The 18,118-nt window shown below is 39.5% G+C and overlaps 1 protein-coding gene across 1 annotated transcript in view; it reads left to right on the forward strand.

Moving 5' to 3' along the window:
* LOC109205296 overlaps window positions 1-6,724 on the forward strand; it is a 7,867-nt gene extending 1,143 nt beyond the window's left edge. Inside the window, exons 2-3 of the mRNA XM_019368002.1 lie at window positions 4,780-4,907; window positions 6,588-6,724. Of these exons, the coding sequence (XP_019223547.1) occupies window positions 4,780-4,907; window positions 6,588-6,724 (265 nt within the window). The remainder of the gene's footprint in view (window positions 1-4,779; window positions 4,908-6,587) is intronic.
* Window positions 6,725-18,118: the final 11,394 nt, after the last annotated feature.

Consider the following 18,118-nt stretch of genomic DNA (forward strand, 5'->3'; position numbering starts at 1 on the left):
CCAGAAAGAAACTCCGATCTCCTGTACGATGCATGTTCTAGGCCAGTCTTGAACTGCCTCGATTCTTTTTAGGGTCCACCTGAATACCCTCTGCTGATACAAGCATGAAACCCAGAAATTGCACGGCTGAACCCACAAGAATTCACCACTTCGAGAACTTAGCATATAACCGACTATCCTCAATGTTTAGAAGCAACCACTCTAAGAGTGCTGCGTCGTGCTTCCTCCTGGCTGCGGGAATATACTCAATATGTATCAATTGAAGACTATCACGAACGAGTCCAAGTAAGGCCTGAACACTCGGTTCAGCAAACCCATAAGATCGGCTTGGGGCATTGTCAACCCGAATGACATAACCAAGAGACTCATAATGCCCTGTACCGAGTGCGGAAAGCTGTCCCTGGGGACACCGGATGCCCTAGTCCTCAACTGATGGTAACAGATCTCAAGTGTAACCCTCGAATTGCAACCTTTTTCAACTACCGGTAATCAGTACACATTCTCATCGATCCGTCCTTCTTCTTGACAAACGACACCGACGCACCCAAGGCGAAAACACTAGGTCTAATGAAACCCCTCTTCAAGCAAATCCTGCAACTGTTCCTCTATCCTCCCTTCAACTCCGACGGGCCATACGATATGGTGGGATAGAAATGCTGAGTGCCCGGAACCAGATCAATGCAGAAGTCAATATCCCTGTCGAGGTGGCTATACCGGCAGGTCTGAAGGGAAAAACCTCAGGAAGCTCAACGAACAACGGGCACAAAATCAATGGAAGGAAACCTTAGCACTAGAATCACGAACACATGCCAAATAGGCCAAAACACCCCTTCTCAAACCATACGTTGAGCCTTCATCATAAGATATAACGCTGCGGGTAGAATAACCAGGATTCCCTCTCGCACTCTAAACCAGAGGCATCTACCCGGCAAAGCTAAGGTCACAACGTCTTCGTTGGCATGACAGTCCAAGGGTAGTGTGGTAAGGTGATAACCAGTCCATCTCCAATATAGCATCGAAACCAACCATCTCCAGAAGAAGCAAATCTACACGAGTCTCAAAACCTCCAATAACCACTATACGTGAACAGATGGACGCAAATCCACCACAAATAGAATCACCCACCGGCGTAGACAGATAAACAGGGCACTCAAAGAATCACTAGGCTATAGACCAGATACTGCGCCAGAATAAAAATCGAAGCTTCTCTACCACATACCAGAGCAATACTTCACTCCACCTCTAATCTTTACCTCCCCCTCTAGCATCTGCTACCTCCACCTCTAATACCTTTTACCTCCACCTCTGTCTATCATCTCTACCTCCACCCTGAATACCTTTAGCTCCTTCAAGGCCTCCGAAGATGAAGCTGATCTATCACTGGTCTATGCTAACTGCTCAGCCGAAGAAGCGGTACATGACCTCTCCATTCGCCAAAAAGTAAGAGTAAAAGGTTTTAATTTAGCATTGAGAGAAACACAAATCGCACGAACGGGAAGAAATAAAAGTGAAACTTTTCCTAACTCTGTAGCCTCGTGGGGATAAATACAGACGTCTCCGTACCGATCCCTTAGACTCTACTAAGCTTGTCCGTATGAGTTGTGAGATCCTAGTGTAACCTAGAGCATCTGATACCAACTTGTCACGATCCGGAATTCCCACCTTCAGGAGTCGTAGATGGCCGCCTACGTCGTAGAAGCTAGGCAAGCCACACCATTTAGAATCCATAAAACTTTTGTTTTAAATCCATTTTTACCAATTTAATTAGCAGGAAATAAATAATTAAAAAATGCGGATTCGTAATTTAGCGGAAGACTTAAACGAAATAAACCAAAATAATAAGGAAAATCCACATATACCCTACCCAGAACTCGGTGTCACAACATTCACAAACTACTAAGATTTACTAACATAAACCGTTTGAAAAGAGAGTAACACTGTCTGTCTCGAATTACAAGAGATAATATAGATCATATAATAAAGATAGAGGAGACACCGGCCTGCGGACGCCTGCAAGAGGCTACTCGGTGTCTCAGAGGACTGAAGGCTGGCCTCCCGAGCTACCACTGCTGTCGGCTACCTGGATCTGTGCTAAAAGAGCACAAGAGTGTAGTCATCAAGCACAACCGACCCCATGTGCAGGTAAGTGCCCTAGCCTAACCCGGCGAAAAGTAAGTGGACGAGGCTAGGACCAGACCACCAAATAAACCTGTGCAGTTGTATAATATACAGCGGAAAGTAAAGCAGAAACAAAACAAATAAAGATGGGAGGGGATACATGCTTTGGGGAAATAACAGATAAAGCAGGTTCTCAAGAAAATTACCAGGAAACCAAAATTCAACTTCTAACAAGGAATAAGGAAAACAAAGGCAGGTTTCACTCTCGGTTCACAACTCGTTGCAAGCGTGAAACCCGATCCCATTTCTCATATCTTGTGTAGGCGTACCACCCGTTCCCATTTCATTAAATCTCGTGGTAGGCCGTACCCCCAGCTCCCATTTCATTAAATCTTGTGGTAGGCGTACCACCCGCTCCCATTTCATTAAATCTCGTGGGTAGGCGTACCACCCGCTCTCATTTCATTAAATCTCGTGGTAGGCGTACCACCCGCTTCCCATTCTCATTAAATCTCGTGGTAGGCGTACCCACCCGCTCCCATTTTATTAAATCTCGTGGTAGCATACCACCGCTCCATATCATTATATCCACAGTTTTTCAAAATGAAGTTTACTCTAACAAACGCAACAATTAATACGAATTCATAAGACCACAAGTACACGATAATTATGATTTACTGAGGAAAACAATAATGACAAAAGCAACAATTAATTATGGACTTTAAGGAGCATTAGGCATCAATTTATTATTAAGTATACTAAAGGTCAAGTAGCAATTAAGTCACATAAACATGTAGCAATTATAGCATAATATTCAAGGCATATTGTGCGCAAGGATACTTGATCCAATAATAACAAAGTAAACACAATAAAGGAAATGTCAACATAAAAAGAATCACGATCAGTAATAGTGGAATAAGACAATTAATGCACTAGAACTGATCAACAACAAAAATCATAACAAACGGCAATAACGTGCACGGCATCACCCTTCGTGCTTTACACTCTTTCCTCACCAAGCAACAATTACAATGCAATTGAGGGCAAGGGAATCAATGACATCACCATAAAGTCATAGTAACAACAGAAAAATCCAGTAAAATAAACGTAAAGAACAACACAACTCAATTATCAACTAGAATCAGGGAAATCAAGGAACAAGTGCGCGGCATCACCCTTCGTGCTTTTACTCTCGTCCTCACCTATAAGAATCAATATAACAGGCACAGAATGGTACATCGTGCGGCACGGCATCACCCTTCGTGCTTTTTACTCTCTTTCCTCACCAAAGCAAATATATGATAAAATGTGCACGGCAATCACCCTTCGTGCTTTACACTCTTTCCTCACGAATAGCTAAACAATGCGACGGCATCACCCTTCGTGCTTTAACGCTCTTCCTCACCCAAACAACATCACAAACAATAGGGCAAGGAAATAAAGGAAATTTGCAATAAAGAATCCCGGCAAGGGTAGCCAAAACAAGTCAATAAATTAAATCCCAGGCAAGGAACAACATCAATAATATCCACATCGCTGGCAAGGGAAATAACGAAAATAAACAATAATATCTCTGCAAGGGAATAATTTATTAACTCTTTCTCTTTTCACTTTTATTTTCACAACTCATCCTTTACCACTTGAGCCAATGCCTCCCATAGAGTTCGATCAAACTCACGTATCTTTCACAAATTCGTAATATAACTTGAGCCATCGCTCCAAAATGTACAAAAGTCACAAATACTTCCTTAACTTATCACAACAAATAGAAATCACTTCTAAAGCATAGATTGTTCAACGAAATCATGAACAATCACATTATAGACTCACGTCATGCTTGACACAACGTATAGATACTCGTCACCATGCCTATACGGTCGTACTCAACAATTACCATATAGCAAATATGACTCAACTCCTAATCCCTCAAGCTAAGGTTTAGACCAAACACTTACTCGTCAATGCCTTGAATACAACTCAAACCTCAATTCATAGCGTTACCTACGTGATTCCCCCTCCAATTCGCTCGTATCTAATCACAAATTACTTAATTACATTAATAAACACTAAATGAATCAACCCCAATGCATGAAAATGAGTTTTCCCAAAGTTTTACCCAAAAAGTCAAAAATCGCCCTCGGGCTCACATGGTCAAAACTAGAGATTCGAACCAAAAACCCGATACCATTCCCCCACGAACTCAAATATGTAATTTGTTTTGAAATCGACCTCAAATGAGGTCCAAATCCCCAATTTTTTGAAAACCTAGGTTTTACCCAAAACACCCAATTTCCCCATTGAAAATCATTGATTTGAAGTTGAAATCGTGTTAAAAGATGCTAAGAATTGAAAGAAGTTAGTTAAGAATCGACTTACAATTGAATTTGGAGAAGAAGAAAACCTTAAAAAATCGCCTAAGTGTGTTTGGGTTTGAGAAAATATGAAAAATGAAGTTCTAAATATCGGTTAAGTGTAAAAAATGCAGGTCTCAGTTATGGGAAATGCGAACAGGGTTCGCAATTGCGAACCCCAACCTTCAGATATGGAATTGCGAATAAATATTCGCATTCGCGACCTTTCAAAAATTACGGACCTTCGCATTTGCGAAGTCAGCATCGCATTTGCGACCTATTGATCGCATTTGCGAGGTCTGGCCAATAGGAGAGTGTTCGCTTTTGCGAAGAATTGTGTCGCATTTGCGAGGAAAGAGCAGACCTGGGCTAACTTCGACAATTGCGAAAGGCCAATTCCGATTTGCGAACCAGGCTTCGCAAATGTGAAGCCTGCAGGTCAGAAATACCAGCAATTATTCGAAGTTCAAAATGCACCCGTGGCCTATCCAAAACTCACCCGAGCCCTCGGGGCTCCAAACCAAATATAGACACACCTCAAAATATCCTACGACTTATTCACTCGATCAAATCGCCAAAATAACATCATAAACATCGAATTATAACCTCAAAATCCAAAAAATTCTTTCAAACTTCATAAAACCTCAAATTTTCTAATTTAGGTCCGAATCACGTCAAACGACATCCGTTTCTTCACCAAATTTCACAGAAACATTCTTAAATTATATATAAGACCTGTACCGAGCGCCGGAACCAAAATACGGGGCCCGATACCAATATGTTCCAATCAAATATCATTTCAATTTCCTTAACAATTTCAGAAAAAAAACAATTTCTTTCAAAAATTCATTTCTCGGGCTCGGGACCTCGGAATTCGATTCGGGGCATACGCTCCGAGTCCCCATATTTTCCTACGGATCCTCCGGGACCTCAAGTCACGGGGTCCGAGTCCGCTTTACCCAAATGTTGACCAAAGTCAAATTTATTCATCTTAACATCAAAATTTAGCATTTTTCACAGAATTTCACATTTAAGCTTTCCGGCTACGCGCTCCGACTGTGCACGCAAATCGAGGCGACTCTGAACGAGGTTTTCAAGGCCTCGAAAGCACATTAATTAATTAAAACAGGTGATGACCCCTTTGAGTCGTCACATATCCCTGGTAAGAGGGAGCCAGTAGCTTAGGGATTCCCATTAAAGAAGCATGCAGAGAGACCTTCAACCGACAAAGCACTTATTTCCTGCTAGGCTCAGACTGGATTATCAAGCAGCTTCCTCTGGGCTGCACCTTGACACTGAGGTTCTTAAACCTTGTCTCCCCTACTTCCTGGTGTGAATCCCAACTCCCAAGAGTGCTATGCATCTTTTAAGGGAGATCCTCCTTGGTAGGGATAGGACTAAAGAGTTACTAACAGAATTGGGACAACAGCTTATCCAAAAAGATCTGTTCTTTTATTGCTTTGCCTAGAACCAACCAAGGGGTTCTAGAGACAATTTATCTTTCCTAATCCAATCTAGCGTAAGGAAATAGCACCATCTACTCTTCTTGAATGAATTTATTGTTGATGGATCCCCTCGCGGGACTGAACTACCTTGTGAGCTAACCCTACCCTCTTATTGCACGTGGAAACCATACCATCATATATTACCTTTACTATAAGAAATTATATCGGCAAACTTGTCCCGATTTCATTGGCTAAAGACCGCTTTCAAGTAGGTTGAACTCTGACTCTTGTTCCCAGGACCATGATCTATAATGCTTACGGTCCTTATCAAGACCTATCTCTAATCAGTCGAGCTTCAAGACCTTCCTCCTTAACCGGTTAATACCATTCGTTAATCTTTGTCTGGAGCTTGGCCAGAGAATCAAATGACAGATGTGGTATGTATTTCTATAATCTTGGGTTGTTGGATTGAAATAGAAAATAAGACTTTATGCGAGGCAAGGTTCAAAACAAATTATTCATCCTTCTATAAATGATAAAAGAAGCTCTAGAGAAAAAAATATCTTATCCGATTTCCTTTGGCTGCGAAGTATTCTCATTCTGTTGTGTGCATCCTTTTTTTTCTGAAAATTATTTTTATATTCATTGAACTTGAATTTCCTTTTTTGAGCAGATTGGTTATTGAAGAAAATAACTGAGGAAGAAGCAGAGTTGTCATCTGGAAGCAAAGAAAGCACAGTTGCACAATATGCCGTATCACAACGACAAAGAGTGATTAGCCCTCCCAAGAGTCAATCTGAGGATCCCTAGTGTGCCTTCAAGTTCAGAATCTTTTTTTTTTAACTGAATCCACTAGGCATTGTCCCTAGGGTTGATTTTATTAGATAAGAAATATAATAACAGCAAAAGTTGGAGGGGGACCCTGAACCTTACCTCCACATATAAAATGAAAATGCACTTGTCAGTCCACATATGGAAACCAAGTGGCACTGAAACACTATGGTATTTTTAGACCTGTAAGAAGGAACAAATTGTTTTTTATCCAACAATGATAGCCAATTGGTGGTACAAAATACAAGTTTTGGTAAGCCTATGGTCAACTATAACACAAAAGCATAAGTAAAACCTATGTGAGCTAAGCAAAAGGATAGTAATGTTTTCTTCCATGTACAAACATGTAACTACATACATTACACATGTAGAAAAAGTCTATGAAGGGTGGTACATAAACCACATCAAAAGAGAGGGACTATCTTCCACTTAGCTTTGACATTGAGTCAAGGAAAGCCAAATGGAAGATAGTTGACAAAAAATTCTTCGGTGGAGATGAGCTGTGCTGCTGCTGCCAGGTATAATTGACAGAAGAGAGTGGGCCAAAATTGAGCCTTTTCCTGATGTAGAAATCCCAGTCTGTGAGTGCTGAGCATGTAGAACATCTTGATGCATAAGGGAACTCCTTTATTATGCACAGTTTGTTCCTGCATGGGTTGACTGGGTGATAGTGTTGGTTTGTAGCTGTGGTTGTTGGATCTGCATATATGTGTGTGTGTAGATGAAAGGAGAGACTTGGCTCAACTGATAATAGTTTCAAGCAGAATGGAGCATTGGAAATGTTTGATACCACTGACAGAAACCTATACCCAGTTGATCAAGTGAGCTCCCTGAACCTACAAAATGCAAAAAAACCTGTTAATGAAAAGGGGGCTAAATCTACAGGTTCTTGTGGATTCTGGAGATGAGTTATGGGGAAAGGGGAGCAATTGGGATTGCCCTAATCTATACACAAAAGCTGAGTGCAGGTTCTTGTGTTGACTGCACTCAGGTGTATAGGTGCTCATGGTGTAAGAATCTTGAATAAAGAACCATGATTGCATGTTATAGAGGAAAAAGCAGTACTGATGATGATACTTTTGGTTGTTGTGGTTCTTTGGGTTGAGAGTGAGTGTGGATGAAGAGGAGTGGGCTGATGCAATATACAGAAAAAGGTAAAGGAATTCCTGTAGTTTCTGCAATATCAGAGGGTTGTTGTTGTTTGTTGCTGATGTAACTGTGTGATGGCATTTCTGTGGGGATGTTGATTGGTTATCAACTGGTTTAGTTCTAGGAGATTGAACCCTCAGGGATGTTAATACCATCCAGAATCCATACCAATTGAGTGACAAGAGAGGGAGCTGCTCCTAAGTTTTTAGGAATGTTTGCAATTTCTGCAGTTTCTGCAGGTGGATTCTGCAGCTTTCTGCAGTTCTGCAATTTCTGCTGCCAGCTGTGTGATGCTGCTTCTATGAGGCTGATTGGGGAGGGGGGTAGTCAAATGGTATGTTTCCAGGAGAATGGAGCATGGAAAATGCTATACCACTCCCAAACGTATACCATTTTGAAAAGGGAGAGCATGAAGGGAGCAAACCTGCAAAACAGAAAGCAGTATTAGTGAAAAAAGGAGCATTTCTGCTCAGTTTTTTGGAACTGCTTGTGTTTGAGAGGGGTTTGCATATCTTCTGGGTTGCTCCTATCTGTTTGGTCAAGGGGATGTGGGTATATGGTTATATCTGGTGGTCTTGAGTGGTGATGGAGAAGAATTGGGGTGTTGCTTTATGAGATTGAGGTGTGTGTATATGTGTGTGCTGTATTGTGCTCAGATGGTAGGTTTTCCAAGTGAGTCATTTCCCTCGTTCCCTGTATATCCTACTTCATTCCTATGTTGTGGTTTCATAGGGTGAACATGTATGCTAATACCACTCCCTGAAATCAGCCACAAAGGAATGTAAGGTTCATAAGGGAATGGAACCTGCAAAAAAGCACATAGAATTAGAAAGTATAAGTCTTGGCTGACTGATTCCAAAAATGGTGCATGATGGTATTTCATATTGGACTGCTACACTGGACACCCTCCTGCTTTGATGATGTTTCAACCATAACCATTAGATGTTGAACGAGGAGCTTGCATTTTGAGAGCGATACTATCAGCATGTTGGTTTTCTTGTGCCTGAAAGCTGGGGTACCCAATTGGTCATGGAGAACTTGACCTCTAATGGTGAGTTGGAGAAGAGGAAGCTAGTATGAGTGAAAGTTTGTTGAATGCTCTGAGGTCATGGTGAGTTTTAGATAGGGAAATCAGCAGGGAGCTATTTATGCATCTCATACACATGAGAAACTTTGAATCCTCAAATTGAAGAGCACAGAAGCCTTATGTGGGAAATCTTTTCTTCATAAATCCATGGACAATCATTATCCTCTGACAGCCACCTAACAAGAAGTGCAGAATCTGCTTCTAATGAACTCTGGGAATTCCATTGTCTAAGCACCATTGAACTCCTATCCTGGCTGCTCAGTTTCAGCATAATATGTTCGTACCCTCCCCCAAAGGAAAGGCCATTGCCATGAATGAAGTGGCCCTGTTGAATCTACTAATGATGACACCGCCTCCACATACTTTAATCTTTCCAGGATTTGGTCAAAGCACTTCCATACGAATTGACCTTTACAAAGCCCTTGTCTGGTTTAAATCCATTTGACTTGGGTTAGTAGTTGATGCCTAGCAATGTTTCAAATGGAAGGGTAGAGTTCCCCCCAGTTGAAAGGCCCAGATTGGATGTCAGGAAAATTGGACCTTAAGAGTAGGTTTGATGTTTAAGTTGATGGAATAAAGGACGCCTATTTATCTCCATACTTGGCACTATATCTATTTTTCCACAAATTCCAAACAATGATGATGGGAGAGGGTATCTAAAATGAGCTTTTGCACAAAATTACAAGCCTTCATTATCCACCACTTCATAAGTGGCAACTCAAAGGCAGGTTCTCAGTTTTGGATATCCCCACTGACCCCCATATTTTTTCCATATGATCTTAGCAAAGTTCTAGAACTGAAGAGGTGTTCACTGTATGTTTCCAAGCATGCAATAGAACAGCATACACACCTTGGTGACAGTTGGACCACTAAAGATTTGCACTCTGTCATCAGTTGGGCATTGTTTCTAAGGCTCTCCACAAATAAAGGACCCACTTAAAAGGGAATTCTTTCTTATGCCAGATCCTCCTATTTGTGCAAGTGGGTGGTTTTTTCTTCTCTGATGGAATCCCATGCAAAGGTACAAGAAACCTACCCCTGCACAGTAGGCGTCCAGATAGGTTTATCAGGGAGATTCAGGGTTGTAATATAGTGAGGTGTCTGCATGCATCTCTGATATTTGTGAGTTGGTTGCCAGTTCTATTGAACTTTTGGAGATCCCCAGTACCTTCATTCCAGAATTGGACACTGAGGTGTGTTGCAGTAGGCTCTTCTCACCCTTCAGTTGCTGCTGAGTGCCAAAGTGGCCAGAGCCAAGCCAGTTGTCCCACCAGAAACTACATTTCCCATTATGGAGCTTCCATTGGATTACTTTTTCTGCTCTTTCTTTCTTATTGACCATCATTCTTTTCCATGCTTGTGACACTACAAGAAATCACCCCTATATCTGTAGGCGACGAAAGTCGCCACAAAATCCCTGAGAGTCTCAGCTGCTAAAAGGTATTTAGTGGCGAACTTGTTGTATTGCCACAAGGAAACCCGTGAGTTATTTGTTGGGCGCGTTTGTAGTCTCGTCACTAAAAAACCATATCTTTGTGGCGACATAGTATGCCACAAAAGATTGGAAAACGCTACAAAATTGTTCCATAAGAACAAATATTAGATGCGTCGCCACTATTAATGTCCTTTAGTAGGCGACTAAATATGCCACAAAAAATATTTATTTTCAGTGGCAAGTTATGTCGCCACTATAAAATGTTCTTTAGTAGCGACTAAAATTGCCACAAAACCATTATTATATATTCAGTGGCAAGATTATGTCGCCACTATACAATGTCATTTAGTAGCGACTAAAAGTGCGACAAAAGGTTTAACCATGAAAGACACATAATATTTTTGTAGCGACTAAAGTCGCCTGCAAAAGAAATTGACATTCTTTGTGGCAACTTAAATTATCGCAACAATTACTAATTTTTTGACAAAACTATATGTCGCCACTAAAAGTTATTTTCTCAGCAATTATAACAAACCAAAAAATTATATACATTTTCATACCGTAGGAACCTACATTCTCTAAAAATTCATATAGAGATATTCATATCAATTAACTATGCAATATTAACAAGCAACCAATAATGCTTGACAAACACCAAAAGAATTTCTCAAGCCGAATATTATCAAACTATATCATATTACTAAAAGTCATTACATATATATACCGAGACTTCATTGTGCATTGTAATTGTATACGCATACTACATATCCCCAAAAAGACAAAAATATTAAGTGCCTTGTAACTACTCCTTGCTCCACACCATCCTTTAACGATCCACACTGTTTAAGTGCCCTGTCCCTATGCTAGACAAAAGTAACTATATATAAGGAACACAAAGTAAATTTGTTCTATGCTATTAATCAAATTGTGACAATAGAAATGGCACAAGTGTGAGAACATAAGTTTTTTCAAGCCAGTAAAAAGATAGAATACAGAGGCATCATGAACAAAACAGATCAATAAATTTTAAAAGACATCTATTGGGTCCTAAAATAAAAGAAGTAGAATTGGCTATATACATTAGGTTAAATAATCCCTATTTCCCTTCTAGTTCATCTGATGAAGTATTCAAACATATTAGAGAGCATTCTGAATGCATAAGGACTAATATAAAAATCCTTTGGTGCCAAGATCTTTTCCCCAAGTCATTATTGGCTTAACGGTATTTGTTACAAAAACCTCTCGTGCAGAATTTAACGCTTTTGAGGCAAAATCAGGAGCAAGCATTTGTTGAGCTCAAAGGTATTGAGCAAGACTGGAATTTCAGGCAAGACTTGTTCTCACAAGTAGCGATGCCATTGCACACAGAGAAGCAAGATGACGACAACTCATGTTACCTGCAGCGAAGTAACGACCATCTGTTACTCGGTATATTGTTATAGGGTTATGTACGTAACTACCATCTGTTTATGCATTGGAGAGCAGCAATTAATACGGTAGCAAGTGATGTGGGCACCGTGAATAATCGAGATGCAGCGGGGGCGAGGCCACTAGCTAATAAGATAACAAGAAGGTCTATTTAAGAATCACAGGTTTCAAATGAAAAAAGAAATTGTTAAAGCCTTATCTTTCTCTTAAATTGTGTTGTATCAATCTAATATAGTATAACACCAAAGTAATTTGGATTCAAGATTGTGATAGAGATAGATGCAAAGTATAAATTTGAAAAATATCTACTTCAATAGATTTACAACAAGTTGTGACTGAATAGCTCATTCATTGGTTTTATTTATAGTGAATTTGTTTCTGATATAGGAACCAGAACTACTAACTAAATTTGCTACGTGACCAGGTATTGTTCTGTTTTCGATCTGCTTGTTTATACGGTATAAAAAGGTGCTTGGCGGCTGACATGTAGTTTTGTTATTTAGTAGGCTAGAATTTTATCTCATTATATTGAATAATGTTTAGATTTTTTTTCATTATTAGTGTAGCTTAACTGATTGCAAACATGTTTTCAGGCACAAGTGTGAGTGAGAACATAAGTATTCAGGCAGTAAAAGAATTGAAGAAATACAAAGGCAATCATAAACAGGAACAGATCGAAACCTATACATCAACAACTATAATCAAAAACCAGGAATACGGAGAGCTCTAATTTATTGCCTTTTGTAGACTCATTAATCAATAACAGTAAATATCAACAATTAAGTAGCAACTCATACATTACACCTTCTCATTCTCAAACATAGGATTATCGCCAACCAGTCATCCATGTATTAAGTAAATTCAAATCAACATATATGACATCAAATACTCGTATCACTTTTCAACTTAATTCATATGCATGCTTTTACCGAGAAAATTATGTGATTCACAAGTGAAGTATTTCATGTAAAAATTAGTTCAGAAGAACCAATCTCATTCTCTATTCTAACTGTCTAATCTTTAAATTAACGGAGCAAACATTGAATAATTTCAGATAATCACCTTAAATGAGCCACTGATAACACCATGTAAAATGCATTTAACTAGCTCAGGAAATTGATGCAACAATCAGTTGATTTGCCTCCAAGCATTGCACAACTAGAAAGCTGGCACCAGATCTTGAAAGAAAAATCAGAAAACTACACTATAACATCAAATTGATTTTGTGCAATCCATTTTAGTAACATTTGATTGGAAAATAGGACAGTGTCAAAGTCAAGCACAACTTTTTCTGTTTCAATTCACAAAGAATAAAAGAAAGTTAATTGAGTAAATCGTTATGCACCCTCCAAGACTGTACACTCAAGGAGTTGGTGAAAACAGAAAACGAAGTAAACTGGACAACATCAGTGAATTGTTTGGCATAACAAACTGGAGCTCCCTCTAGCTTATTTCTAAGAATGAGTTAAGTCGTGCATAAGTATCTATATTGAAGCAACAGAAGAACAGAACTCCAGAAAGAACAGAACTCCAGAATAAGTATCTGGCTTATTTCTAGCTTATTTCTACAGGACTCCAGAAAGAACAGAACATATCTATATTGAAGCAAATGAACAGAGTTTTCAACAAGTTAACAAAAGAACACCAGATCCAAAAATAATGTTCAGTGGCAACCTCAAAAGGGCAACAATCAATGTGAAGCCAAGGCAGTCCAACAGCAAAATCAGAAGGTTACCATCATAGAGAACACCACAATGCCTGGTGGTTACTAACAGGAATTTCTGCCTCTAGGATATCAAGATCTTCAATCGTTAAGCACTTAGAGTATATATTCTTGAAAAACTTTCCTAAGGCTATAATTGGATCACACACTTCCTTGGGTAGCAAACCACGTATAGCTACTGGAACAAATGTCTTGCAACAATACATGATGATCGTGACATTTCAATCCATGTATCTTTTTCTCCTGTACGTTGACACACCTTGAAATGTTTGAGAAAAATGCATCAGGAACCTTCAGATTAGCTAAGAAACTGCACACCTTCAGCTTTTCTTCCGCGGACAATGGCATAGCAATGGCTGCCCGGTATAACATAACATGTATTATTCCCATCACTTAATCGAGAAGATTGCAACCTTTGTCTGTGCATTCCAAGATCCAATTCAAGTATATCTACATTTTCAATTGTTCTTTTGTTATTCCAAACACATATTCATACGACAGTTGATATAATATTATCGGACACATTTCTTTCGATTGTAAGATTTCACATCAATGTTATGTCGTAAACATAAGAGACTCTTCTCAATAAGGGCCAACTGTTGGAAAAAGATACTTTTCTGTGCTACCATTTTAACCACTGCTATGAACTCAGTCAACGCTTATCTCTTTTGTCCTTACCAAAAATCACATATACCACAAAGCTTGTCAATTGGCACAAAAAGCCGTTTATCACCTCGATTAAAGGTTAGGTGGCACTGCCCATTTCACCTTTTCCCATCAAAATAAACGTCCCTAACAGACTTCTACCGGCCATGGATGGTCCAAATGCGGAAGAGAAGCACTGACGGATGACCCATAATAAACACAACTTACTACGCAAAGGCAGTCGATTGTGTATTCTTTATGGCAACAGGCATCAAGTTGCCTTTGGATTGGACCATCCTGAAAGATTCCAACTGTCACGGAAAATCATTGATCGTACACATTTGATAGAACACGCATCAAAAAATTAGATTTTTGAGTGCTGCATCATAACGTCACCTCCAAGACCCACATAAGTTTACTTGCAACTCTTCAATCATGTTGTATATACATCGAATTATTCCAATTCCTGGCACAACATATGGGGACCGGAATTAAGAGGATTTGAGGGAAACTAGGTTGGGGATTGGAAAGAGGAGGATGAGAGGATTGAGGGGTGTAATTTTTGGGTGATTTGGAGCTTCGCCGCCGGCGGAGGCGATTTCCGGCCGGCGGCGGACGGCGGAGGCACAACGGAGAAGGGTGGTGTTACGGTGGACGGCGGTGGCGTTACAGGGGTAAGGTTTGAGACAGGGGTACGAGGAGGATGGGAAATGTTTAGGTTTAATGAGGAATTTTCGGACATTTTTATTTAAAAGTCTTGAACGAGTGAGGACCGTTGGATGATGAGAAATGGACGGTCAAGATTAATTGACGCCAAAACGATGTCGTAACGACGTCGTTTTTTGGGCGTCTCTGGACTGGGTTGGGGTTTTGGACTGGACGGGTGGGGACTGGGTTATGGATTGATTTTTGGTGATTTTGGTTTGGGCTGCCCGAAATTGGCCCAAACATTTTGCCAACCCTTGCTTTTTGTTTCATTTTCTTTCATTTGTTTCCTTATTTTCTTTTTGTACTTTATTTATTTATATTTTCTGAATTTTCTGATTTTATTAAAATCAAAAACTAAAGACCCAATATTAAATCTAAGATTATACTAATCAATTTCCAACGTTAACTAATTCTTAAACCAAAAATGTAAAGATGTTATTATTATTATTTTTTCTTATTTTAGCAATATTAATTAACTAGTAAAAATATAAAATCGAATTCTAAATGCAAATGCAATATTTTTTGTACCTTTTTATGAATTATAGCAACTAAAAATGCACACAAAAATGCAAACAAGACACAAAATCATGCAATTAATTCCTAAAAATTCAAATAATAAAAGAAAAATTCTAAGTCTAATGAATTTATAGGAGTAATTTAAGCGTGGCAAAAATCACGTGCTCACACTTAATATTTTGTCTTTTTTGGGATATGTATATGCGTACAATTACAATGCACAATGAAGTGTCGGGTAGTATATATGTAATTGACTTTTAGTAATGATAATATTTATAATATTCGGCTTGAGAAATTCTTTTGGTGTTTGTCAAGCATTATTGGTTGCTTTAATATTGATAGTTAATTGATATGAATATCTCTATATGAAATTTTAGAGAATTAGGTTCCTACTGGTATGAAAATGTATATAATTTTGGTTGTTATAATTGCTGAGAAAATAACTTTTAGTGGCGACATAGTTTTGTCAAAAAATTAGTAATTGTTGTGATAATTAAGTTGCCACAGAATGTCAATTTCTTTTGCAGCGACTTTAGTCGCTACAAAAAATATTGTGTCTTTCATGGTTAAAACTTTTGTCGCCACTTTAGTCGCTACTAAATGACATTTATAGTGGCGACATAATCTTGCCACTGAATATAAATATGTTTTGTGGCAATTTTAGTCGCTACTAAAGAACATTTATAGTGGCGACATAACTTGCCACTGAAAATAAATATTTTTTGTGGCATATTTAGTCGCTACTAAAGGACATTAATAGTGGCGACGCATCTAATATTTGTTCTTATGGAACAATTTTTGTAGCGTTTTTTCCAATCTTTTGTGGCAACTATGTCGCCACAAAATATGTTCTTTTAGTGACGACTACAAAACGTCGCCACAAATAACTCACGGGTTTCCTTGTGGCAATACAAAAGTCGCCACTAATACCTTTTAGCAGCGACTCTCAGGGATTTTGTGGCGACTTTCGTCGCCACAATAAGGGTGATTTCTTGTAGTGTCACAAGCATGGAAAAGAATGATGGTCAATAAGAAAGAAGCAGAAAAAGTAATCCAATGGAAGCTCCATAATGGGAAATGTAGTTTCTGGTGGGACAACTGGCTTGGCTCTGGGCCACTTGCACTCAGCAGAACTGAAGGGGGAAGACCTGGCAACACATCAGTGTCCAATTTCTGGAATGAAGGTCACTGGGATCTCCAAAAGCTCAATAGAACTGCACCAACTCACAAAATATCAGAGATCATGCAGACACCTATATATTACAACCCTGATCTCCCTGATAAACCTATCTGGACGCCTACTGTCAGGGGTAGGTTCTCTTGTACCTTTGCATGGGATCTCATCAGAAAGAAAAAACCACCCACCTTCACAAATAGGAGGATCTGGCATAAGAAAATTCCCTTTAAGTGGTCCTTTTATTTGTGGAGAGCCCTTAGAAACAAACTCCCAACTGATGACAGAGTGCAAATCTTTAGTGGTCCAACTGTCACCAGGTGTGTATGCTGTTCTATGCATGCTTTGGAAACAGTGAACACCTCTTCAGTTCTAGGAACTTTGCTAAGATCATATGGAAAAAATATGGGGGTCATGTGGGTATCCAAACTGAGAACCTGCCTTTGAGGTTGCTCCTTATGAAGTGGTGGATAATGAAGGCTTGTAATTTTGTGCAAAAGCTCATTTTAGATACCCTCCCCATCATCATCTGTTGGAATTTGTGGAAAAATAGATATAGTGCCAAGTATGGAGATAAATAGGGTCCTTTATTCCATCAACTTAAACATCAACCTACTCTTAAGGTCCAATTTTCCTGACATCCAATGGCCTTTCAACTGGGGGGAACTCTACCCCTTCATTGAAAACATTCAGCATCACACTACCATAACCCAAGTCAAATGGATTAAACCAGACAAGGGCTTTGTAAAGGTCAATTCAGATGGAAGTGCTTTGACAAATCCTGGAAAGATTAGAGGAGGTGTCATCATTAGAGATCAACAGGGCCACTTCATTCATGCAATGGCCTTTCCTTTGGGGGAGGGTACGAACAATTATGCTGAAACTGAAGCAGCCAGGATAGGAGTTCAATGGTGCTTAGACAATGGAATTCCCAGAGTTCATTTAGAAGCAGATTCTGCACTTCTTGTTAGGTGGCTGTCAGAGGATAATGATTGTCCATGGATTTTGAAAGAAAAGATTTCCCACATAAGGCTTCTGTGCTCTCAATTTGAGGGATTCAAAGTTTCTCATGTGTATAGAGAAGCAAACTGCCCTGCTGACTCCCTATCAAAACTCAACCATGACCTCAACATTCTAACAAACTTCACCACAGCTTCCTCTCTCCCAACTCACATTAGAGGTCAAGTTCTCCATGACCAATTGGGTACCCCAGCTTTCAGGCACAAGAAAACCAACATGCTGATAGTATCCTCTCAAAATGCAAGCTCCTCTTCAACATCTAATGGTTATGGTTGAAACATCATCAAAGCAGGGGTTCCAGTTAGCAGTCCAAATGAAATACCTCATGCACCATTTTTGGAATCAGTCAGCCAAGACTTATCTTCTAATTCTATGTGCTTTTTTGCAGGTTCCATTCCCTTATGAACCTTACATTCCTTTGTGGCTGTTTCAGGGAGTGGTATTAGCATACATGTTCACCCTCATGAAACCACAACATAGGAATGAAG

Source organism: Nicotiana attenuata, unplaced genomic scaffold (genome assembly GCF_001879085.1).
Source record: "Nicotiana attenuata strain UT unplaced genomic scaffold, NIATTr2, whole genome shotgun sequence".
NCBI lineage: Eukaryota > Viridiplantae > Streptophyta > Magnoliopsida > Solanales > Solanaceae > Nicotiana > Nicotiana attenuata.